Source organism: Protopterus annectens, chromosome 3.part0, assembly GCF_019279795.1.
Source record: "Protopterus annectens isolate FY-2018-M chromosome 3.part0, PAN1.0, whole genome shotgun sequence".
NCBI lineage: Eukaryota > Metazoa > Chordata > Ceratodontiformes > Protopteridae > Protopterus > Protopterus annectens.
The window spans coordinates 1,249,575,758-1,249,602,440 of NC_056731.1; the positions used below are offsets into that span (position 1 = coordinate 1,249,575,758).

The window sequence follows — 26,683 nt, forward strand, 5'->3', positions numbered from 1 at the left end:
CAGACAAGACAAACAAGACGCATACAGGGGCGGTGTATGACACATGTGGGGGGGTTACACAATTGATGGGGATGGAGGTTTGGATATCCAGAGCCCATGAGCCCACAGATGGCAACAGTGGAACTGATATCCCCACCCATAGGCAGTTGCCACTGTTCCTTCACTGCCCAGGATGAGGCTGTGCTGAGGGCTGTGTAGGCCGGGCAACAGGCATGCCCATTAGTTGCACCACCCATGCCTCGAGCTGGCGTAGGGGCTCGAGAACAGAGTCCCGAATCTCCCTACGCACCACAGTCCGGACGCTACGAAGGGTGAGTGGTGGTTCTCCTCCGGCCACACTTGCGGAGGAGGGGCGAGCCCCATCCTCTGCAACGCTTCCACCCGCAGGTGGCACAGAGCCACCGGAGGAGGGTCCGGACTCGGCACTATTGCCAGGTGCACTCGCCAGCTGAGGTGGGAGAGGTGGGTCCGCTGGAACCCGCCTTCCCTGTCGTCCTATGTTTTGCATTATGTCATGACAGTTTGGGTCAGTGACATATAATACCATTCACAATTAGTTGTAACAGCATGCATTAGTACTCCCATTAACCAAACACCCAGATATTCACACCATTGAACAACGTGCATAACACATGCATAATTTGAACAGAAATACACAGTCCAACAACATGCAGGGTTAATTGATGGCAACAGGCCATCAGGTGTGGATGTATGAACAGGGCAGATGCATCAACGGACATGCAAATATATATGACCCAACAGGACAAACGTCCAGGGGTGTTAATTGTGATTGCACATACCATTTTCACATGGAGTGGGTTATATGTGGTTATAGGGTGGGGTAAAGAAAGTAATATTAACACCTTCGAATAACAATACATATGCTGTACATTTCTAATAGCTACAGTTATATACACACTACTGTTCTAACTACAGTTTCCTATATGATAACTATTTCAACTTGGTGATAGGACTGTTACTGCAACATCAATATACATTTTATTGTTCTTCATACACATTCATATCTAGCTTTGTTCAGCTACATCATCCTGCTACATTTGCTTTATATAGCTGTAGACAAGTGTGGATGTTTAGTATATCAGACAATCATCCTATCTGCATATTGCAGACTGAGAACAACATATCCAGATTTTGGGATAAACATTCTAGATGCAGCAACACTTTGAACAGATTTCGCTGTTTGGTTTTGAATCTCACATGCATTTCATTCTGTCTTGACTGCAGTATACTTTATTCAGGGGTTATTACTACTGTATTGCTGGATTCATGACACTTTCTCACACTCTTTCACTTGCTTTCATTTTACTATTCAGGATGGTACTTACTTCTAGGCTTTATTGACATGTTTTACCTGTAGTTATTACAATCCTTTCCAGCAGTCTCACTTCTGTCATGTTTCCGTATTTCCACAGGGATATATTTCACACGTGATTTCATCATCTTCTGCAGCTATACTTTTCAGCCTGCTGCAGGTTGTGTACTATTTTCTTACAGGTAGGGCATTTTTATTTCAGAATATATGTCAGACAGTTTAATTTTTCGGTTTAACTTACAGGCTGAAACACACTTTTGTAATCAAGCAATACTTGCAGACACTTTCACACTGTTACTTGCAGATTTGATTCCTTACTGACTACACTGCACTCTTTTGCTGACTGTCATACTTTTATATTTCTTTACAGTTACTGGTAGTTGATTACTGACCTGCCTGGTGGCGCAACCGCACCAGCCTATCGCCATAGGCTTTGCGGTTCGCAGAACGGACACCTGCAGCTGTAATATAAATGAAGCAATATTGGAATACACATCTCCATAATATCAGCTAGTTTAATTTCTTACATACTTAATTAAATGTTACTTACTCAGTAGTGGGGCATTGGGTGTTTGCCGGGCCTCCTGGATCCAAAGGTTCAGTTGGTCCTGCTTGCATCTCTTCAGGTCCGCATGGTGGTGATGGACCTGCTCACCAGTCCTTGGAATCCCTGTGGCACTGGTGAGATCATGAGCCAACCGGTCCCACGCCTTGGCCCTGTATGCTCCCCAGAGGACCTGGCCCTGCATGAGTTGGGCCTCATGATTATGGACTAGGAGCCAGACCATGTACCTGGACTCCTCAACACCCCACCTCTGTGCTCGAAAGCAACTACCCTCTCCTACTCCTGTCATTCTGCCTGCAGGTCAGTTCTACAATCGTTTATGTTGTGTATTCCCACCTATGGGGCTTATATAGTCCGTTTTTCCCGCACATATCTGTGATTGGCCATTTTGGAATTGTATCAACTTCAGTAAACCTGCATTGTCATGCTCTAGTTTGTATTCATTCCTATATATTAGCTATTATTGCATTTAAAGGTACTGCTGTCATGGCTTAGTGGTTCTGTACCTTGACTATGGTGTATAGTATCCTGGGTTCGAACCTGGCCACTGCTTTTTATTTTTCATGACTGTCTAGACATGCTGAGGGGTTTGTCTGTGTAAAGGCAGTTTTGATACGGCTAGCTCAACGTTGCCCGTCGGTTAGCTTGTTTGTGCGGTGAACAGCTCCGCGCAAAAGGGGTACGCTGCTTTAAGCCTCATTTGGCTATCGGCACGCATATTACACTCAGCTCAGTTAGGGGCACATAAATTTAGTGTGTTAGACCACTGCTCAGCTATGGCCACTCATTTTGCACCAGTTAAACCACTGCTCATCTACAGGCAGATGCACTCACGCTGTTAAACTGTAGCTCAGCTATGAGCACATCTGGCATTTTTTATTCTTTTGTTACCTCACATTTCTTCAAGATAAATGGGCTATTTCATTACATTTTACATAAATTGTGGTTTTATGTGTACATATTTGTCAGGGACTTGTTTCCTGCTTATTTTGCTAAAAAAAAAATGTTGTTGTGGGGGCTCGAACCATGAATGCCTGCTCTTCAGCCAACATCTCTACCGCTACGCTATTGCTTCCTGGCTTATTTTGCATATTTAGTTCTTATATGCTTTCCCACTGACTGCTAACTGTAGCTGCGCTAGGGGCATGCCCGCGCAAATGAGCGCACTCACGGTTAAACATTTTTATAATTTAAAAAAATATATAAAACGTGTTTATTTATATGTTTTCTGTTCATAGTCTGTGGGGGCATGTGTTGTGTTCTGTTTATTCACATTTCCGTGGAATCTGTCGTGGGTGTTTACTTTGGGTACTTTTCCTCTTCTGGGGGCATGTCCGCTTACAGGGCTCGGCCTACGGACATGCCCCGTACTGTCTTACATGGACCGTGTTGGCCTTATGTGTGATTCAGCATGCTCTCATGAATATGCAGAGCATGCTGACATTACTCCGTTTAACTGCAGCCTCCATGTATGAGTTATAACTCTTACACGGAGGCTTCGTGAATCCTGCCCATAGTGTCCCCTCCTTCTGTTTTCTCAGGTAAACCAAAAATCCTGATGTTTGACTTTCTGTCTCTATTTTCAAGATCATCTAGTTTGTTAGATAACCAAGTATTTTGCTTCAAGAGAAACTCTGTTTTTGTTTCCTCCTCTTTGAGCCTTTGATCAATGTCAGTCAAAGAAGTTTCAATGTTTGTTAACTTTGACTGGTGTTGCTGAAGTATTTATTTGAAGACTTCTGTTTGCTTCTGTGAGTTCTCTTCTAGGTTCTGTAGATTAATCTTAAAATCATCTATTTTTGTTGATAATACTTGTAATGTGGTAGTCACCAGTTGTAGTTCCTTTTTTAGTGTCAAGTCAGCATGAGAATTCTTTAGGTTGCTCATCTCTTCAGATGCTGAGTATAGGCTTCTAAGTAACCTGACAGGAAATTTATTTTAGAAATCCACCAAAATTTGAATTTAGTTGCTTTAGACTATTAACTAAATATTTGTAGTAATTTTGTTAGTAATAGGTAATTTAATTTCCTGAATTTAGTACTAATCTATGGAGCTCCAAAAAAAATTCTGCTTTTCAGTTAGGCATTCAGGCTCCGCCCCTATACACCAACCTCTTGACTGTACAGACTTCAACATGTTTCCCAGCCTTTCCCCTCAGCAGGAATGCCAGCACTAAATAATGAAAGACCATTATACCTATCAACCTCCTACTGTATGACATCTGGACAAAGCCTGACATAATTGGTGGACAGAGGCCCAAATACATGGCCATACTTGAAATATTGCTGTTATACACTGAGAAGGTTGCTGGTGTTACAGGATTTGTTAGGATATAAAGTCATAAAAACAACTGGATGTTAGCATTTACAGAATGTAATCACTAGAATATGCTAATGATTTGCCAAGGACAACACCTGTTAGCTGAACAGACCAAACATAACAGGCTAACCTGTGGCCATTATGTGGATATCTCTACAGTTTTGAGCTATGCAGAGACAGAATTTTGTCAGACTGAAACCCATACAGAAGTAGCATGTGCAGATAAACCATGTTAAACTAGCAGTATTCCAAACATATAACAGCAATACTCACATTCTGCCCCTAAGTCGTGAACCTTCTGCACTGTTTAGTTTGCTTGTCTCCACAAGTCTTGTAAGAGGTAGTAGCTCACACAACTCAAGGATGCCTTCCTCACAAGTAAAGGAAATGGCCAATGCCCACATGGAGTATTCAATTATACAAATGTGTTGCCATGACATTGGCTATTGGAAAAATTACACAGCTGCTCTGCTTTCAATAAGCAAGTGGGGAACACCAATAGGTGCACAGGTCTTCACCTGGTCATGAGCATCACCTACAAAAGCCATGTTGTCACCTATTCAAACCATATCTATTCCTGTAGTGCACAGAGAGAGAGAGAGAGAGAGAGAGAGAGAGAGAGAGAGAGAGAGAAACAAATAAAACAAACTGGAAACGAGAAGAAAAAAAAGGTAAGTGGAACATGTAAGCATGTAATTGAATGTAGTACTTGGACTGTAATAATGGGAAATATGATTTGGAAGAATATATGTCCCAACAAGACTTGCTCTACTAATGTCCTGCTGGATAGCTGCTATGGCCATAGCATCTGGCCCTCTCTGCAGTGGGAGAGATCACAGCCATACCTTTGAATTGTACAGATCTTCACAGAATTCCCAGATTTTCCCAGCATGGTTTTTGTCTGTTCCTTCTGAAATCTGTACCTTTCTTGCAAATAGCTGAGGATTGAAGTCATCAAGTAATGACAGACACTTCAGTTTAAGACTCCACATTTATTTATTTATTTAACATTTGTTGACCGGGAATGTCTGACTAGGTTCCACAGAGCCTGATTTCAGCGGAGACCCGGGGAGAAACGCTCCAGATGCATGTCTTTAGAAAGTGGGAGGAAACCGGAGTACCCGGAGGAACCCACGCGAACACAGGGAGAACATGCAAACTCCACACAGAAGGCACCCCAGCCGAGAATCAAACCGGTGAACCTCTTGCTGTGAGGCGACAACGTTAACCGCTGCACCACTGTGCCGCCCATAAGAATATTCACCATAATGCAAAATGTATCATTCTACAAACTTCCTATGTTTGTAACAAGAATATTTACAGTCTATCCCTACTTATCCCCCCATCATTTTAGGCTTTGTCCAGATGTGATGCTCTAAGAGGTTGTGAGGTAGGATCACAGCTCAGGAGACTGACTCACCCTAGGAAAGGACAGCTCACATTTGACAACCACTGGGGTGTCTATGAAACAGTTGTGACTGTGCCACTGCTCGGCCAGTTAATGGGATGGTGTCCATGTCCATATGTTACCTGTGAATATGAGTATGACACATGTTTGTCTTGTAAAGCTAAGAGACTTATATAGGGCATGTGCATAGTAAAGTAATGTTGCAGACAAGTGTTGAACTGCATGTGATATATTGAATTAATAACATTCAACTGTGCAGTGTTCTGCTAAACAATAAGCACATTTGTGACTATCTGTAGTCACATACACATATACATGTGTTATGTCAGCCAAATCATTGTCAAGTCTGTGAGCAATGACATTGTAACATTATAGCCTACTTATGACTGTTGGACATCTTCCAGGTTATCACAGTGATGTCAAAGCCTACTGTGCAATCATCTTACTAATGTATGTTGCAGCTACATTAATGCAGTATCAATACTGATGTCCCTTTTGTCACCCATTTATGTGTGCCATTGTCCAGACGTACTGCTATAACAGGTTGAGAAGTATGACTGAACAGCAAGACTGTAAATACAGTGTGCCATACTAACATAGAACAGAAATGTATACCAGGTATCCCCTGAGCACTTGTATGTATGCATATGTCTGGCTGGAAGGCACAAAACTAATCACATGGGTTCAAGCAGTCAGGTACATAGGTTGTGCATGTTGCACATGTGTGTAATATCAGTGTCAGTGCATACAACCGACATAAATGTGTACAGCTACTAGTTGTTGCATTACTCTGACATTAATATGGGTACTAGAGTAGACATGATTATCAGGTAGTAATCTGAGAAGTGTCCAACTGTGTTTTGACCCTCTGTCCATGCCTACCACTACCAGCTATATCAACACCTATATACAGTGGATATCACAGGTTTGCACACCCCTGTTGGAATGTCAGGTTTGTGTGCTGTATGACAATCCGACTACATAAAATCATTTTATAATGTTTCTCATCTTGAATGTGACCCCTAGCCTGTACAATTCCATTGAAGAACAATCATAGGTGTTTCTAGAAAGGCGAGCAACTATTACCAAGTGAAGATGTGCCATGATGTTAGAGTCCAAACCAAGATGAATGAATGCTGTTACCATTTCAATAGGTGCATACACAACATATCAGTTTAAGGATGTGCACACTCATTCAACTGGCTAATTATACTGATTATTATTTCCATATGTTTTCACAAACCAGATTGTTATGTTTTCAATTGAATTGTACAGGCTATAGGTCACATTAAAGGTGGGAATTGTTTTGAAATGAGTTATTGTGGTGTCATGTTCCAATTGCAAAAATGCCACGCATTGTAACATGGTTGTCTACCCTTTTTATCCACTGTAGCTATATGTACTCAGCAATACCTGACCTGTATAACCAGCCTCCACCAAGGTAGAGTAATCCCCTTTGGTGGACAGCAGCAATACACAAACCACATAATAGGTTGCTATATTGTCTGTACAGGGACAAATAGGTGCAGGAAACAACTTGGAAGCAAGTCCACCTATATCTGAGCAACCATTGAAGTTCTCTGGTGACCTGCTGTAAGGCTGACTATGACTACAAATCAGACATATCCACACCACCAAGGACAATTGCAACAGTGTTTCCACATATGTTGTCAGTCTCAGAGGAAACACAATTCACCCTGTACTGGGGGTAAAGAACACAACATACACACATGCCATGGATATAGGCAACCTGCATCAGGCAGATTAGGTGGAAACATTGCCACCCTGTCCATCTCAGTTGTATAGGGGGATATGCACATCAACCACACCCCTCCCCTCAGCAATTGCGAGCATGTATATATTGCCTACTGATGGCAACAACAGCAAATCTCCATGGGGCTTAATAACATCACTGTCTGCCTCCTGCATGAAGTCAGGCATGTGCTCACAACTCCATCACACACCACAGTCGAATACAGACCTGCCACCATCCACACACCACCCACATGGAAGATGGCCACTGTCACCCCTCTACACAGAAATAAATGGAGAATAGAGGATTATGATATCAAGTGGCCAACATTGGGGGAAAAAGATAGCTCAGGGCCAGGAGTGTAATGCAAGCTACTATAGCCATGATAGATTAGAAAGCTATGGTGTTGTTTAGATTATTTGCAAGTGATATCCACTGTTGATGTGCAATTTGACAATCATATGAGGTCCTGTGACCTTTTTCCTGTTTATGTCTCCCAGGTAAAATGCAGAGGACTCACCTACCAGCATTCTCTCTTGGGAAACTGACATTATCACCCAATATGTGATCGAACATTATGCACTGTTATTTGGACGAAAAGCAGAAAATGCGTGGTAGTGGACCGCCCTGTGGAACATTCTGGTCCACAGGGTAAATGATGCTAGCCTACACAGTAGAACTTATGAGCAGGTGCAGCATCTGGCCACTGACCTCATCCGGTATGCCTGTCAATGGGCTGCTGCTATAGTGAGGGACCAGCTAGCCACCGATATGCCTGTCAATGGGCTGTTGCTATAGTGAGGGACTAGCTAGCCACAGGTGGGGGTCCAGCCATCCAGCACCCACTGAAACCCACCATGGAGCTCCTCACCAACCTTGGGGCACCCACCTAATGCATAAGCCATGAAGCTGAGGAAAGCATTGTGGAGGTGGGCTGCATAAACATACTGGATGAGGAGCATGCAGGTAAGGGCCCAGTGGGGATTAGTACACTAATGTAACAGACATGCACCTGTATTGTATCTACATCCATGTGTCAGGTCCAATTGATGTTGTGGATGGGGTTTTCTAATGCACATAGGTGCACATCTAAGGTGAGGACAGAACATTGTGTATTATTGAGGTTAGTAATGTAAATGTGCAGACATGCTGCATCCATCCTGTACCAAGGCCACATGTGAGTCTGCTGACATTAACTCTCTCTCACAACTACCTAGGGCCCTCTGGTCTGCATATGGGACAGCAGCCTGAAGCTGGTGTGTATGACTTTGTTCTGGCAATACCCTAGACTTGCTGGCAATACACCAGGCATGTGAAAGGCATGCAATTTACCATGCACACAATAGCAGTAGTAGCTATATTGCTTTATGTAATAGCTATATTGCTTTTTGTGCATGTTCACTTGTGCTGGGGTTAACTGCATTGCATCACAGGTGTCACCAGTGGGGACTATCTGATGTGATTTCAACATTTCTGTAGAATACCTCACAGCTTGTCAATGCCAAGACATCTGGACAGAGGCCAACAAAGTGGGCTGGACTAACGGCCTAAGGTAGGGACATGTGTGACACATTAATGGTATAAAGTGGATATAAATTGTGTACACACCCCTGTTAAGATGCAAGGTATTCCTGTTACATACTAATTAGGACCACAATATGTTAGTGCACACCTCTTCCAGCCTTTAATGTGACCCATAACATGAATAGTTCACTTATAAAACCAAGCACCTGGACTCATGTATTGCACCTATAAGTCTGGCCACATGTGAGAGTGGCAGACATTGTATCAGCATGATGTTTCAGTCAGATATGATACCTCATGCTGCCATATGTGTCAGTACACTCACTGTGACCTATTTGGCTACAACATCACATACATGGGCATTGTTAACTCACACAGACCACTTCCAACCACTTATAGGTTGCAAACATCTGGATATTCCAGACACATCTGTACAGAGGACTGTACTATGCTTTAACCTACTGCATGTGAGGCAGATGCTGTTACCACACTATATAAAGTAATGGCAGCTGGAGGTGGTTACCAGCTTTGTATGGTACACACATCAAAATGGTATAAGCCACACAAGATATGGTCTTCACACACAGTTGACAAGACTGGGATTAGAACTCCTGTCTATCTAGGTATTTTTACTATAGTGCTCCACAATTATCAGATGTGTCACAGAGCTTATACCTTTCCACCTACTCCAAAGGTACTTCTAAGGTGGATGACATCAACAGGACTACTAGATTGGAGTGAGGGGAAATGTAAAGGGTAGTACACAAGTCAAATAGGTTCACAGGTTCATAGGTAGGTACTAGGCTATCTGCCCAAAGGTATTTATAAGCCTAGCCAGAATGTGTTGGCTTTCACCACCCCCTTAGATTAGTTCCCTGTGTCTCTGTCCAGCAGGGTCACTGAAATGATCCCCGAGATAAACTTTCTGTTTCCCATCCACTCGTCAAGATTTCTTTTGAAGAGTGTTAGCGAGGTGCTCTACCTAATGTAGATTGAGATCTTGTTCCAAAGCATGGGAAGTCTCTGGGACAGGAATCTATCCCTTCAGCATGTCCTATTTATTGTTGTGGTGAGGTTGAGATCCCTAGAGCATGTGGCTCATGAGGATAAGGTTTTCTTTAGGTGGAGCATGTCCATTAATTCTGGGTTGGACATGGCCTTGTATGTCAGGCAGAGATCACCTCTGAGTAGGCAGTATGCAACCGAGTACAGCTGTAATTTCTTCAGTTGAGCTGCATAGGGCATCCGTTTGAGGCCAGTGATCCTCTTGGTGAGGTACTTCTGAGGTCTTTCCAGCTGTTGCAGGTGCCTTGTAAGGTACATCCCAAATGGGGCGTTGTACTCTATGATGGGTCTGATGAGTGATGAGTAGAGGGGAACAATGACCTCTTTTGATCTGGATGCAAACCCTTTTGTGATTAGGTGAGCCACGTAGAAGGATTTTCTAACCACTTTGGCAATGTGATAATCAAAGGTGAGATTACTATCTACTTGGGTCACCAGATTCCTTATCACGTCTTCCATATTTAGGGGACTACCACCTATGTAGTAGTTTGTGGGTATTTTGTTTTTTCCTAAGGGGATGACTATGCACTTTTTGGCATTTAGCTTGAGGCCATGATTTTGACACCAGGTATCCGTCTCAGTTAGACTCTTTTGGAGGATGTTTGTGTCAGCTGGAGAGTCAATTATAGCCACTAGTTTGCAGTCATCTAAAAACTTGGTCAGCCATAGTCCTCCTGAGCTTGCCTGTACCTCTGAGAAGTATATGCCGAACAGGAGTGGTCCTAGGACTGAGCCCTGGGGAACTCCACTTGAAACCGATTTAGAGTCAGACCTAGCTCCCGCAACTCTCAGCATGTGGGTTCTGTCCATGAGCCAGTTGGCAACCCATCTTGTGACGTAGGGATTTATGTTCAGGCTGGTGAGCTTCTCTATAATACCAGAATAGGGAATGGTGTTGAAGGCCTTTGCAAGGTCTAGGTAGGCTGTGTGGACCACTTTTCCCTCATCTATAGCCTTTGTAACTGTCTCAAAGAAGTCCACCAGGTTTAGGAGGCATGATCTGCCCTTACAGAAGCCGAACCTGGTAGGGTCCAGTGTTTGGAGGTTCCCAATGTCTCTGTTAATGAGTTCCATGATGATGCTCTCCATAGCCTTGCAGACCAAGCTAGTCAGGCTTATAGGGTGATAGCTCCCGGGGTCTGTTGTGGCTCCACCTTTGTGAAGCAGAATAACCGCTGCTGTGCGCCACTCTATGGGTACATAGCCTGTGGAGAGGCTGAGTTTGAACAGTGTGTTTAGGTGAGGGGTTAGTTCGTTTTTGAGCTCGTGTAGGACACAGCCTGGGACACCATCGAGTCCCATTGATGCTGTGATTTTGGCTTTGGAGAGGGCTGTTTTAACCTGAGTGTCTGTGATTTCAGGGACTCTACATTCTTCTGGTATGGTTATGGGCCCTCTTGGGGGTGAGAGGGGGGTGAAGTTTGTGCTGAACTTGTCTGCCAAGATATTGGTGATATCGGTCGGTTCATTGTATTTTATGCCATTTTGCACTAACTCCGAGCAGATCTGAGCATTGCCACTAAGATTCTTGACATAGCTAAAGAATGTCTTGTAGTTATCTTTGGAGTCCTTGGCAATTTTTCTTTCAAACCTCGCCTTGGATGATTTTATGAGGGATCGAAGTTTTTTGCTGATACTGATCAGGGATTCACACACAGACACACACACACACACGCACACACACACACACACACACACACACACACACACACACACACACACACACACACACACACACACACACACACACACACACTTGCCAGTATTGGGATTAGAATTCATGCCTATCTAGTTATGTCTGCTATAGTGTTACACAGTTACCGCATGCACTACAGAGCTTACTGAACTTTCACATGACCAAAGCTGCTGATAACTGCACAACTGAGGTAAAGTATTACAGGTGGAAGAAAGTATGCCTTCTGTTCCACCCTTACATCATGTTAGTTCTTTCTTTCTTGCACTTCAAATAGCATTATGGCTTGGCACACAAGGTTATTCTATCAAGAAGTGTGGCACACTTGGAGCCATCATCAGTACTTGTTCATCACAGAAGTAGCCCCAGTACTTACTAGTTATGTCCACCCCCCGACATGATTGAACAGCAGTTTTATGTGCTTTCACCCATTAACCTGGTGCACTTGTCTATTCTGAGGCACTGTTGTAACTGCCTCATGTACACCGACAACCATCCCCTCTAAACTCCAAACACTCAGACCCGTGAGAGTTTCCTGTATATCACCCAATGTGGACATATGCACTCTCCAGCAAAGACTGGACTAGCAGGTTAAGAGGATAAGAGCAACACCTGCACCACACCATGTGGAACACATAGCTCACCATAACACCCACTTTGACATCCATGACATTCAGTGAAAAGCTACACATCCACCTTCACAGAGGCACTCAATGGACATTTACCCAAATATCACAGACCAGCAACACAGACACCCCAACACGGCACATGCCAAGGGACACATATTTAACCCACACAGTGTGCTCCTCAACCTAAGCTCTAAAGGCTAAACACCTTGCATAATACAGTGATCATGGGTAACTCAATACTGAAGCACACACATATCCCACTCACTAATTTGAATATGGAGCAGGTAACAGCCAAACATCTATCACATGCCAGCATCCAACACATGACACAGTTAGTCATGGCACTCCACAAAAACTATGAGTATCACTCTGTATCCATGTGGGTGTGAATGACTTGAGACACCCCTCCCTGGACTACATGACAAGAGACCTGGTTGAACTCTCTGATTATGTGGTCCAGGCAGGTGTGACAGTAGCCCTTGGCAGTGTACTGCTGTCACCCAGAATGATTATGCGGTGCTATCAACAGATGATTGACTGCAAAATTGGCTTACATGTTTTGTGTCATTCTCAGTGGATCCAATACTTCTCTGCTTGAGATGACATGATTGACAGAACCCAATGACTTGCCAGAGATGTCCTACTTCTGTCAGGATTGGGTTTCCGGGTACTGATTAAGTGTTTTGGCACCCCTACGATGTCTTATTAGGCAGTGTTTCTCATGTAATTACCACCCTAACAGGTAGACATGTATGCAATTAGAGGGTCATGTTGCTCAACAGTAGACATCTAACTGTCAGGATGCAGTCAATCAAAGCACTCGGAGTGGAGGACACATGTCTGCTGTAATGGAGAGGTGGTTCACAGCAGTAGACAGCAGCCCTGCAGTATCAGGCTATAACGCATTTCACAGCTGTCAGCCCACAAACATGGATCATACCACATCTCCACAGGTGGTGTTTTCTCCATATTCACTATGGCTAGGAACATCTCCAGAATAGTATCCGAGCATAATGCATTGGAGATACATCTGGTACATTTGCCTTGAGGTAATAGTGCAATCCAGATCATAGCCTGCTCTGGGTCCACATCTATGTCCCTAGACTGTCAATGCACATTCCTTAACACCCTGTCATCTATGATGGTCCAACGCAACAGTGACATAGTATGAGACTTCAACTACCCCTCCATCAACTGGGGAAAGTAGCCAAGTGCAAGAACTGTGGCCCAACACTTCCTGGGATTCATCATTTCCAATGCCCTGGACCAGCTCATACTGATCCCCGGTAGAGGATGCAACAACCGTGACCTGTGTTGACTACTTAAATATGGGACTGTTGCTCATTAACAGTTTTGAATCCCTGCATTGTGAAATCCACACAGGCTGTAATCAATATGGAACTCAACATGTCAGCCACAACTTCCACAAAGAAGTTGCAAAACCTCTCCAAAGCTGACTTTGCCACCATGAAAACAGGGGTGGATGTCTTCAATGCACCGATGGCAATGGGAAATAGCTGCATGGCTGTGGAATCATACACATATGCAATGTACAAACAGGTACATGAATGCATGTTACTAGCTAGAGCCAACAGAATCCAGACACTATCCTCCAAACACTGGGAGACAATGTGATGGTCCCCTGCCATTACTAAAGTGTACAACAGAAGGGATATACTGTTTCAAAGAAAGATGGTGTCCCATGGCTGTTAATCTCCCTTATTAGACTCAAACACAACTTGGGATCCCTCATGGAATCCCCTACAGGCATCAATGATGGCAGACATGCAGCAGACACTGACAAGAATCACAACAGCCTTTGATATTTATATCAACAACCTCCCCAGCATTAAACACAAGTGCTGTGAGTTATTACATAATTCTAATACCTATCCTGAGACAACACATATTGGCCACAGTATTGGCAACCCATTCAGAGCCAGCTTTACCCATCTCTCTCCCCACAAGTGAAGTGCTAATTGAATGTGTTCTCACATGCAGTATCCTGTTTCTGTTCTAGGCATCTGTGTGTCACCAGGATGTGGCCCTGCAGCAAGACCTAGGGGTATGGCAGTGTAGTAACACATCAACCATGTCTTAGGCAGGATACAGCTGTATCTGGATGGATTTCCCCGGGCTGTAACACAGTGATTGCATATGCCTCACAGATTATAGGGCTGAGGGATGTACATAGGCATATGTTGATTTACAACATCTGTTGTGGAGTGGAGACTGATACGTGCTGTTGTTTGGACACACCTCAAATTGCTAATAACCACAGCCATAGGGGATATTCATCAACCAAACACACTGAGATTACTATTCAAACACACACACACACACACACACACACACACACACACACACACACACACGCACACACACACACACACACACACACACACACACATTTACCAGTACTGAGATCCATAAGTTCATTGCTTCATAGGTGTGTAGTAGGTGAATGGGCCTGAAGGCTCAAAAGGCTAGTCCAAGGGGATACCTGGCATCAGGCCACATGACAATAGTTCCAGTGTGGCTCAGGAGTATAGTCACTAGAGTGGTCCCCAGGGGTGGGTACAGTATTCCCCATCCACTCATCCAGATTTCTATTGTGGGTGGCCAGTGATGTGCACTGCTTCACATGTATGTGATTTATATTCCATAACATGGACAGTGTCTGGGTTGTGCACCTGTCCCACATGCATGTTCTTTGAAGTGTGGAAGTGTGCTTGAGGTCTCTGGGACATATTGTCTGGACAGATTGGTATCTTCAGAAGTAGCATTCCTGACCAAGTTTGGTGAGACATAGGTGTGTAACTGATGTAGTGATTGCACCTACATAGACAGTATGATATGAGGATTCATTGGCATTATTGGAGTCTGTCCATACAGGACATGTGTATAAGGCATGGTATTCCATTTGTGGGGTACATTTGCAGACTCTACAGTTGTTGCAGGTGTCCAGTGGGGAACATGGCAAAAGGACCACTGTATACATTGATTGGGCTACTGAGGGGATGGAACAGTGTGACTATGTCCTTTTACATGCTGGATAACACAGAGTCAGGAGATGTAACACATCAAACTACATTCTGATGTCAGTGGCAGTGTTGTGAATAACAGGCAGCTGACTGTCAACCTGTGTTCCCCATTCTGTTATAATAACGTCACTGTTCAGTGGACTACTACCAATGTATTACTTCATGTGAGTCATTGTATTCCTAATGGTAATGGCGGCACATCTCTTGGCATTGAGGTAATGTCCAGGGTTCTGACAACAGTAATAGGTTTCAAGTGGCCTTTGGGCATGATATCAGCATCACATGGATTGGAAATGCTACCACCACATTACTGTTGTATGCAAACATTATCAGCCAGGGTGCCTTTGTGTTCTCCTGTACCTCAGAAGGGTAGATCCCAAACATGAAAGGTAATGGAGTCCACTACAATCACACTGTGGGTACTATCTGTGAGGCAGTTTGCAGGAGAACTACTGATATAGTGATTGATGCCTAGCCAAGTGTGTTTGTGTATGATTCATGGATGGAGAGTGATCTCTGAGTATTAGAAAGGTTGCATATATTGTTAACTAATCCATACTGTCACATAGTAATTGCACATGGCACTACACATTTAAGGCTGTGGATTGGCCATACCAGCCTTTACAGTGTTTGACAACTGTTGGCTTTGTAGTGTGGATATTGGGACATATACTAGGTCCTCAATATAATAATTTAGCAAAACCCACCCCCCAATGGATCCTGTTATTACACAGGATACTGATGACAGACAGACACACAAACACACACACACACACACACACACACACACACACACACACACACACACACACACACACACACACACTTGCCAGTACTGAGTTTCAAACTCCTACCTATCTATATATTACTACTACAGTGTTACACATTTATCACATGCACCATGGAGCTTTTAGGAAGAATGTTGTCCCAAGGTACTTCTAAGGTGATGAACATCAATAGCCCCGGTAAATACTGGCATTAGGTAATGTAGTGGGTGAGAGATTTCATAAAATATTTTACCCTACACATTTACATTTGCTAGGAGTGAGGGTCAAACCTCTATCGAACAGTGTTTTCAGACCTTTATGTTACAGATTTACCAGACAAACCACTGACCTTAAACGGTTTAGGGTTGCCAACAGGTATTTCTAAGGTGAATGATATCTGCAGGACTGCTAAAGTCAGACACTGAGAAGTATACTGGGTGTAAATGGGACCAAAATCTTTAAGGTACAAACACATACATATATATACAAACACACACTTGCCAGGAATGACATTCAACCCCCTACCTATGTAGTAATTACTACTACATTGTTACACATTTATCACATGTACCACAGAGATTATAAGTAGAACAGTCTCCAAACATACCTTTAGGGTGAGTGACATCAGTAGCCATTGTAAAGTATTAAACTTTGAAATTGTCTGGCTGTGTATGGACACAAAACACCTCAACCTACAGGTATAGACACACACTCACACAAACAGATGCACTTTTAGAATTGCCAGTGCTGAGGTTAGAACTCCTACCTAAGTAGTGTTTTGCACTACATTATTACACAGTTATCACAAGCACCACGGAGCCTAAATGTTAGACAACTCTCCAAAGGTATCTTTGAAGGTGAGTGATATCAGCAGCAGTGCTAAAGGAGGGGTAAGGAAAGTGCAGTGAGTGTGAATGGCCTCAAAATCAGGTCTCTACACAGACACACATCCTCATAGTTGCCAGGACCAGGATTAGAACTTCTACCTTACTAGTTTGCTATACTATAGTATTATGCAGTTATCGCTAGCACCACAGAGCTTACATGGTTGAAAGTTGTCCAAAGGAATCTTTGAAGGCGAGTGACATCATCAGCAGTACTAAAGGAGGGGTTAGCAAAGTGTAGTGAGTGTGAATGGCCTCAAAGTCATGTCTCTACAAAGACAAACACACACACACACACACACACACACACACACACACACACACACACACGCACGCACACACACACACACTTTTACAGGTGCCAGGACTGGGAATCAAACACCTACTTAACTTGCTTGCTACACTATAGTATTATGCAGTTATCACTAGCACCATGGATCTTATATACTGGAGAGCTCTCCAAAGGTATCTTTGCAGGTGAGTGACATCAGCAGCAGTGCTAAAGGAGGGATAAGGGAAGTGCAGTGAGTGTGACTGGCCTCAAAATCATGTCTCTACAAAGATACATACACTATCTCACACAAACACACACATTTTCACAGTTATCAGAACAAGGAGTAGAACTTCTACCTAACTAGTTTGCTACACTATAGTATTATGCACATATCACAAGCACTATGGAGCTTATAGAACTGCAAGCTGCCAAAAGGATTATTTCAGGTTGACTGACATTAGCAGGAGTGCTAAAGTAGGAGAATGGGAAGTGTAATGAGTGTGAATGGCCTCAAACGCATTCATCTAGAAACACACACAAACACTTACACACAACTTTACATTTGACAGGACTGAGATTACAACTGCAACATGGATACTTATTTGTACTATAGTGTTACACAGTTATCACAAGCACAACCAAGACTATAGGGCTGAGGGCTAACCAAAGGAATTTCTACAGTGAATGAGATCAGCACATCATGTGATATAGGCCAATGGGATGTGTACTGGGTGGGAAAGGCCTTATAATGGGATTCTCTCTGTCACTGTCTGTCTCTCTCTTCCCCTTGTCTCTGTGTGTGTATGTTTTACATATTATATTATGTTGGCATTAGATATGTGTGAGTATTCCTATCCAACATTTGTGTGTGTATGTGTGAAGTATCAATGGTGTACAATTTGGTGTGTGTGCACAGGCATCTGTGAATAATAGATATCGACAGTCCACTGTGTTGTCACATATGAGCTTCTTTTCTCGAAGTGTAGGAGCATGCCCAGTATGACCTTCTATAATGAGTGTGTGCATCCATTGCAGGGAGAGTTGGACTCCAGTTCTGGGTTTTGTGTGCTACAGCTACACCTAGCAACCTGTTTCTGCAGGATATCTGTAGCTAGGTTGCCAGTATGGAGACAGAATGAGCGTAACATAAGGGGGATACTGTAACTATTGCCGTCTGTGCTACTTGTGTAACGTGGTTGGTTGTAGCATAGATTTTCTGACATATGTACTGTTTTACACTGTGATGTATCATATCATCAACTACTGACAGTGATCATTCTTTACTCACAGTTATTTACCAGGGAAATAAAAGATGAATGAAGCTGAGACCAATATACTGAGGCATATAGGCTACACATTCTGACACACTCCTGCCATTGTGGAGGGATAGTTACAGACAATATACTGCTGGTTCTGTGTAAATGGTCCAGCACCTTGTTAGTATGTTGGCTGGGGATCCCCTTCTTGTGCTTTTCTCAACTTCACGGAATGGCCATATCCTGCTCGGGACATACCTCTCAGCTGTACAGATACATTCAGGTTATCCAGAGGCAGGACTCATATATCTGGTCAGTTTACCTTCACATTGTGGTTTATAAACAGTTTTGTGGCTATTCATTCATGGGTTTGCAGCAGGGGGTAGTATGGGCAGACATTAGAGTTTCAGTCTTCACACACTCCATGACAGCCATGCTTCTACACAACCCCCTCTGTTATTCTCTCCTCTTCCCAACATTATGAAAGCAATATCTCTGAGGTGTCCCTATAGTTGGGCATTTATCCCAGTAGTATTTATGGCCTAGTCCACAGACATGGAGAGGTACACTACTGGCATTTGTCAGCATGGCCTTGCATTTGTTTTTTATTTACTGTGTTAGATTGTTAGTTAGGACCACCCTGACATTCCATACACTGGCACTATGGGTGAGGCATGGGCCTATTCCAGAGGACTGTAGGCCATTTGAGAGTGCTGCAGGCCATCTGTAGCAGGCCAGTGAATTCTGTCACTCATATGTTCCCAGGCTGCAAGCCAGGGGATTACCCTAGAGTGACACTGGTAATTGGTTGAGGTGTTTCTGTCAGTCCTTCCTGTTCATACTGATCCACGAGTCGGGATGTGGCTGCTGCTTGCAGCTATGGACACACCTGCATGGGACACCTATTCAGAATGTATCATCATGTATGCATTCTCATACAGATATGGGTTCATGCTATACTCATTCCCTGCAGCAAGGATATGACCTGTGATAAACCTGTGGCTAATGGTGGGGTAAGCTAGGTGCATGTGCGATATGGAAGCTACTAGTCCCTGACTCACAGATATACCTGGGACATTCCCCTTATGTTGGCTTGTATGTGGACATAGGCAGCCTGTCATTACTTTATAACTGTGCCTTTTGTCATCTGCCAGTGATTGGCCAGACTACCAGTATTCCATACTAGCGGGACAACTAATGTGATGCTAACCGCTATGAATAATTCCAAAGTTGTGTGCAGTTGAAATTTATTTCGTATGCACTCTGTGTAGGTTACTTCCACCTGTGTTCTGTTTCTATGTATGGGCCCCCACTCATGGCTTGTCCAGCTTCCCAACAGTGACAGATATTGACATCTAGACAGTGAGTATGTACAATTGCTGACATGGGTGTAGCTGAGAAGCAGTGTGGTTGGCACTGCAGTTGTTAGAACATGGCCCTATTGACCACTGTACTGTTCCTAGACCACTGAGACACAACCATCCAGGCTGACATTTGGACCACTTACAGGCAATATTAAACACACAACAAGCTTACCACACTGACCCCTGCATATTGTACACATGCAACAATGTAGATTGTGACACCTCTGGGAATCTGTGCTCCAGTGATATTACTCTTCAGACTTACATGTTACTGCAGTTCTACATGGGGTTCTGGGGGGGGGGTGTACACCTAAAGACTTCAAACATCTGCAATGACTGTACTGGTATTTCGGTTACTCTGTTGGCTTCCATTTCATATTGTATTCTGACTTATCATGCAGAAGGGAGCATATCAGTAGAGTACATATGTTAAATTTTAATGGCATAAATTTCAGTTTCAGACTTCTTACCCTTCAGAACTAAAATGCAACTGCCAGACCTGTTGTAGTCTGTCTATGTAGGTCTGGAAGGGAACTGTTCACCATTGCCATCATTTGGGGGCCTTAGCCCCTCCATTCTTTATGGTCATCTACACCTATCCTGCTGGGTGAGGCTGGCGGTAGGTATGTGACCCTCACTGACATCCATGTGTGTGACCTATTGACACCCACAGTTATTTGGGTCATCACATGTACTCCGGTGGGGGTTGTTAAAGTACTGCCTAGTATGTTGATACCAATATTTGCTATGGATTTCCTGCTGACCCATATAGATGTCAGCTGTCTGCTGCTTTCCCATTCAGCCACCCAATTCCCTTGCATGCTTGCATCCATACCATGCATACAACTATCAGAACATACTACTCCATTCCATAATTGATAGGAAAGGTGACTTACCTTGTTGCTGGGCCAGTACTGAGGATGGTGCTGGAGGGCTGACTATGTCAGATGCACATAGTACACTCCCTATATGTGGTAAAGCACAGGTAGTGTCATGTTTGTTATCCCTTTTACTGCATGTGCGAGTCAGAGTGAGGTATCAGTCCCTGGGTCCCTACAGTGTCAGTGTGTGTGCTATGCATTGCCTCTTTGCCATGGCCTGGGCATATTGGACATGCCTCCTTCTGCCTACAGTGGCAGGCTCAGGAAGTTCCTCCTCCAAGACTCTCTCTGCCTGTGCTGGCCTTGGCAATGGTGGGGGGGCTATGTGGCCCTGCCCCGTGTTGTTCCTGCTACAGCTGTTTCCACAGGATCATATTGTGCATCATGGCACATGTTATGAACATTTGTGTGCATGTAGCTGGAGAGTACTGCAAGGCTCCACTGGATATGTCAAGGCAGCGGAACCGTGACTTGAGCATTCCAAACACATGCTCTACAATGATCCTGGTTTGGGTGTGTGCCTCATTATGGTGTTCTTGTTCAGGTGTGTGTGCATTTCTGATGGGTGTCATCAGCCACAGCTCCAGTGCATAGCCAGCAGCCCCCACTAGATGGCCATACGGGCTGTCCCCCCAGCAAACCCCTGATACAGCTGTGAGCAATGCCAAATGTGGGAGTCATGATAACTTCCAGAGCTGCCAGCACACACATTCATGATAATGCTCTGGGCATCACACACAACCTGGCAGCTGATGGAAGGGAAGCCCTTGCAGTTTATGTAGACCCTACTTTGCTCACCAGGTGGTGCTTTGATGTGGATGTGCATGCAGTCTATAGGACCAACTACCTCAGGGTATTCTGCTATATGGTGGAAGAGACGAATGAATCTTGTCAGTGTCTCATGGGTGTTGGGAAAATATATGTGCCCATTGGCATGTGGTGTCATGGCATCCAGGAACTGGTGGAGTATCCTGGATGCTGATGCCTGTGAGACCCCCATGATATCCCCAGTTGGTCTTTGGAAGGCACCTGTGGCTAGTATTCTTAAGCCTACACATACCTTGGTATCCACTGGGATGGGTTACCCTCTGTTGGTTCTGTTTGAGATGTGGGGATGGCACAGCTGGACGATTTGCTGTAGAATATCCCTATCCACCCTAGAGTGCTCCACTATCTCCAGGTCATGTAGGCCCTTGTAGGTTACCCTGGGTCTGTACACTCTTCTCCTCCTCCTCCTCCTCACTGTGGCTCAGTTCTCAGCATTCTCCTCCTCACCATCCTCAGTCTCTAGCACATATTGATGGAGTAAAGCAGCAGCAGCCTCTAACATTTTTTGTTAGTTTTGCCAGTTAAAAATCCCCCCTCTGTGAACACCAGTGGTGTAGAGTTTGTGGGAAAAAACAGTCTGAAAGGTGTTTGCATATTTTATAGTAGTGTGCGGGGCTGCTGCATGTGTAATTGGCTGATTCTCATACATTTCACCTGCCAGCTATGCTAGTTCTCCTTGATCGCCTTCCTACATCTTTCCCCTTCCCAGTTCCTACTTATTTAAGCCCGGTGTGTACTGCTCATACCCAGTGCAGAAATGTAAACACTGCTGCCATTTCCTATTTTTTTTTTTTTAATTAATTAATTAATTTATTTTTTGTTTAAAACCCGGTGTGCGATGCACACACCTATTTAGGTTATTTACACAGTGCTCAGGCACATCTGACACACTCCCTTCCTTAGCTGTGCTTAGCTAAGGGCAAACATGGGCCACAGAGTTCCAATGAGGTTACAGGAAGTATGACACATCCCTTTATGAAGTCATCTAGCTCTTAGACTTGCACTGTTGTATTGCTGCATCTACACGGTTAGGTACAAGCTAACACTTTGAAGAACTATGTGATTCAGTATAACTCCCCTCATTTGCATACCCCAGTGTGTAGGTCGTTAGTTACTGCACTAAAACGGACCCTTTCCCCTTGACAACCAGTGCTCCCTGGTATTGTTTTAAATTCTGCATGCCATTGACTATAATGGCAAAATGCAGATTTAACTTAAAATTGAGTTTTCCCATTTTTTTTTTCGGCCTGATCCCATTTGCACAGCATTGCCTTAAGCTTAAACGGCGAGATCGGCCAAAAAAAAAAGTTTAATTTTCATCATAAATAATCAATTTTTAATGCCAGCAGCCTTATATTTGGCCAGTGGCATGTCTAATTTACATAATGCATGCTTTTTATGAGCTGTCATTCCTCCCTTTTGTCAGTTGCAGAAATGTACTGTTATTTTCCGAATACATTTCTGCACTGACACTGCTCTACTATGGAGACCTGGCAGCTTGGTGAATCACTAAATCACCCCATTTGCATGGTTTTCACCAGCAAACGAGGTGATTTGCATGCTGCATGGTTTTCCGTGCTTGAACAGTGTAGGGCCGCTCATGCACGTGAAAACGGCACTAACCATGAATCGCTTGGGGCCATTTTCCATGCAGGAGTGGCTACACTGTTCCTGCATGGAAAATACAGTTTCCTGAATCCAAGAGAGTAACTATTACATTTGTCATATTTTGTAAACAGCTTACTATATCTCAGCAACCACTTAAGTTACACACATGCTGTCAGAAGCATTTTATTCATCTAGCTGAGAGCTTTCATTTGAGGCTAAGGAGCTGTGTCTGTGTTTCCTGGTTGTTGAGACATTTAGAAAAATGTAAAAAAATATATCTATATAAATTAATATCATAAAAACAACAGTTAATATCTATTTATCTGCAATAGACAGAGGTCAAACATTAATGCATTGAGTTTGCTACTGTCCAAACTTTAAGATAAAATGTTTTAAAATCTTGTACATAACATGGTTTTGGAATTATTGATGCAAATATGAATAAGCAATATTTGACACCTAGATACGTCAGTAGGAGTTAACTGCAGATGCCTGGAGGCGTCACTCGGATGTAATGCATTTTAGTTCAGCCTGTGCTGTATTATATATAGCACAGGCTGAACTTAGCCTGTGCTCTAAAATATACATACTTCATAAGATCTAGGATGAGAAAGAATGAGAAAGAGAACAATAATTTATAAAAGCAAGAACAGCCTCTCTCTTCTTCTCGCAATATAAGTTATCATTCAAGGATTTGACTTATGATCTTCTTTATGTTTAAACCATGTACATAATTGCATTGGATTGTTACAGCCTTTTTAAGTGCTTTGCAGTTCTATTAGTAATAGGCATCACTTTATTTTCTCTCAGGTTGAACATCGGGCTCAGCAAGATAAGACGTGTAATGCCATCACTAGGATCACTGCTATATGGCTGCTTGCATTCATTATTTATGGTCCATCTCTGATTTTTTGGAATATTATCACAGGCCAATCACAAGTACCTAGTGACCAGTGTTTTGCTGAATTTGCATATAGCTGGTACTTTTTAGTTTGCTTTTCATCATGCAATTTTTTAATTCCTTTCTTTAGTGTGAGTTATTTCAACATTGGTATATATTGGAATATCAAAAAGCGAACTCAGAAAAGACAAATTAAGGTAATTAATAAGATGCGGCTAGAATCAAAAGCTGAAAGAGAAGACACATGTTTGTCCTTTATAAAACTATACAAGCGTTCACTAAAGGAAAAACTAGTCTGTTCTACTTCTGTGACTAAGGAATCTGCTATTACGAAATGCTCCCGACAGGCTATTACAGTGGTAAAACTGGACAAAAACACTGGCAATCTGAACTACAGACACATTTCATCAACGGTAGATGAGCAGAAAACACCATCTCAAAGTTCTGCATTAAGATTGTCGAAGGACAAAAAAATTGCAAAGTCTCTTGCTCTGCTTGTTTGTATTTTTGGCATTTGCTGGGCACCATACACACTGTTTGCAATTATTAATTCAATCAATTGGAGTGACAGTGAATATTACTGGGCTGGTATCACATCATGGTGTATATGGCTGAACTCTCTCATAAATCCTGTTTTGTATCCATTGTGCCATAGCAGTTTTCGAAGAGCATTCTGTAAAATACTTTGCCTTAAATAAGCTGTTACAATACACACACGTTGCATTGTATATAAACATGCTGTTTCTGAGCTTGCCTACTACCTCTGATTTTGTCTCATATTTTTTGTCACGTCTCTAATAAAATTTTGACTTTCTGGTAAAAAGCTGAGGATTACAGTCAGTCATTAATGTCAGACATTAGAGTTTCACATTTTTATGTCCAGAAAATGCATGTTAGATTAAAACATGTGGATTAACTTTGTATGTGGATTACAGCAATGCTGAAAAGTTGTCCCTTATTTTGGGCCCTTGCCCAATTATTTTTGGCTTTGTCTCTTGATTCTTGAGAAAAGAAGTTGAGAGCCATGCATGACAGCTATACATATATGTTAACAAAGGAAGGCATTCATTAGGTCCGTAGGAGTGAATATGCACATTGGATTGTCAAGTCAATGAATTATGGGATGGGTATGTTTTTAAGATGGTCAGATAAGAAGTTTGTAACTATAAATGGTACAAGGAAACTGGAAAAGTAATACAAAATGCACACAAGTGGGTTTGGAGTAGGCATACACTGAGGTTGCTACTAGACTAAATAACTAGGGATTAGAAAAGTTGGTAAAGTTGAGGGAAGAATATTCATTTAGGTAGACACAGTACTTTTAGAAAGTACAAATTAAACTTTGCTGAAAACAGCAAGCAAAATTAGAGGTTATTCCTATGAAGGTAGGCATAAGGGTCAGATCTAGCACAAGGCAGCTGCCTAAGAGGCCTGCCCATGCCTCCAATATTATTTTATAAAATCCTATTTGATCCTTCTTGCTCAATGTCTGAGCTACTTATTGATTTCTGGTGCATACAGGCCAAACATAGATGTGTGCAATTTGAAAATTCACAGCCTAGAGACTTACTAATGGAGATTAACATTGTGTGTGTATGTGTGTGTGTGTGTGTGTGTGTGTGTGTGTGTGTGTGTGTGTTTTTTTGGGGGGATCACTGAGGATAACAGTCTGACAATGTCAGCCATAGACTTTCATAGTTATGTGCTTCCTGAAATACATGTTGATGCAAAACTGATTGTTCTATAAACTTTTTAAGTGATTTAAAGTGGTCAGCTCCTATCTGATTTGCAGAACATCTCTGATTTTTGTATTATATTTATACCAGCCATGCTCTGGCTGCCCTTGAGTAAGTCACTTAACCACATGGTGCTGTGAAGCACCTGGACATTTAGGTTGGACTCTTCACTGGTTCCTTAGATTTGCAGTCCAGGGAGCCACTCTTCAGTGGTTCCCTGGATGGCAAGTCTACTAACTACTGTGTAACAGAAATAAATGGACTGTAGTAAACAGGAGGAACATTGTATGAGTGATGCTCTTTGGATGTGTTCATTGGTTTCCTTGTGCTGTTGAATGTTGACAGTATGTTTATTATCGAGATGAAAGTAAATCTAACAGTATGGATTCTATGAGTTTAATATTTTAACTATGCATATATTTTTATTTAACTTGATTTGTACGCACACATGTGTGAAATGCAGTGCATTAGGGCTGCAACAGTCTGTCTAGCACTTAATGCAGTTGAGCAAGGATATAGAATGTTAAACAGCTTATTCCTATAGTACATGGTTTGATTCCCTCAGACTTCATTTATTTTCTATGTGACATTGCCAGGTTACTTCAACAGACAGTACTCTGGACTGTTACTTCACTAGACTCTCCCTCTCCCAGACTGTTGGCAAATGTGTTACACATTTGTCTTTTAAATTTCTGTACCCTTCATAGTGACACTAATTAGTACTTTACTATAAGCTACATTGAGTAAGAATTTCAACACATCTATTGTAGTTTAATGGACTACCAGATGTGTTTTTACTAAAGGTGTGTTTTAAGGGAAGAAAAATGTACTGTTCTCATGCTGTTTTCAAT

General features: G+C 42.9%; 1 protein-coding gene across 1 annotated transcript in view; it reads left to right on the forward strand.

Moving 5' to 3' along the window:
- LOC122797039 (histamine H3 receptor-like) overlaps positions 1 to 24,794 on the forward strand; it is a 364,839-nt gene extending 340,045 nt beyond the window's left edge. The window contains exon 4 of the mRNA XM_044065813.1: positions 24,006 to 24,794. Within this exon, the coding sequence (XP_043921748.1) occupies positions 24,006 to 24,794 (789 nt within the window). The remainder of the gene's footprint in view (positions 1 to 24,005) is intronic.
- Positions 24,795 to 26,683: the final 1,889 nt, after the last annotated feature.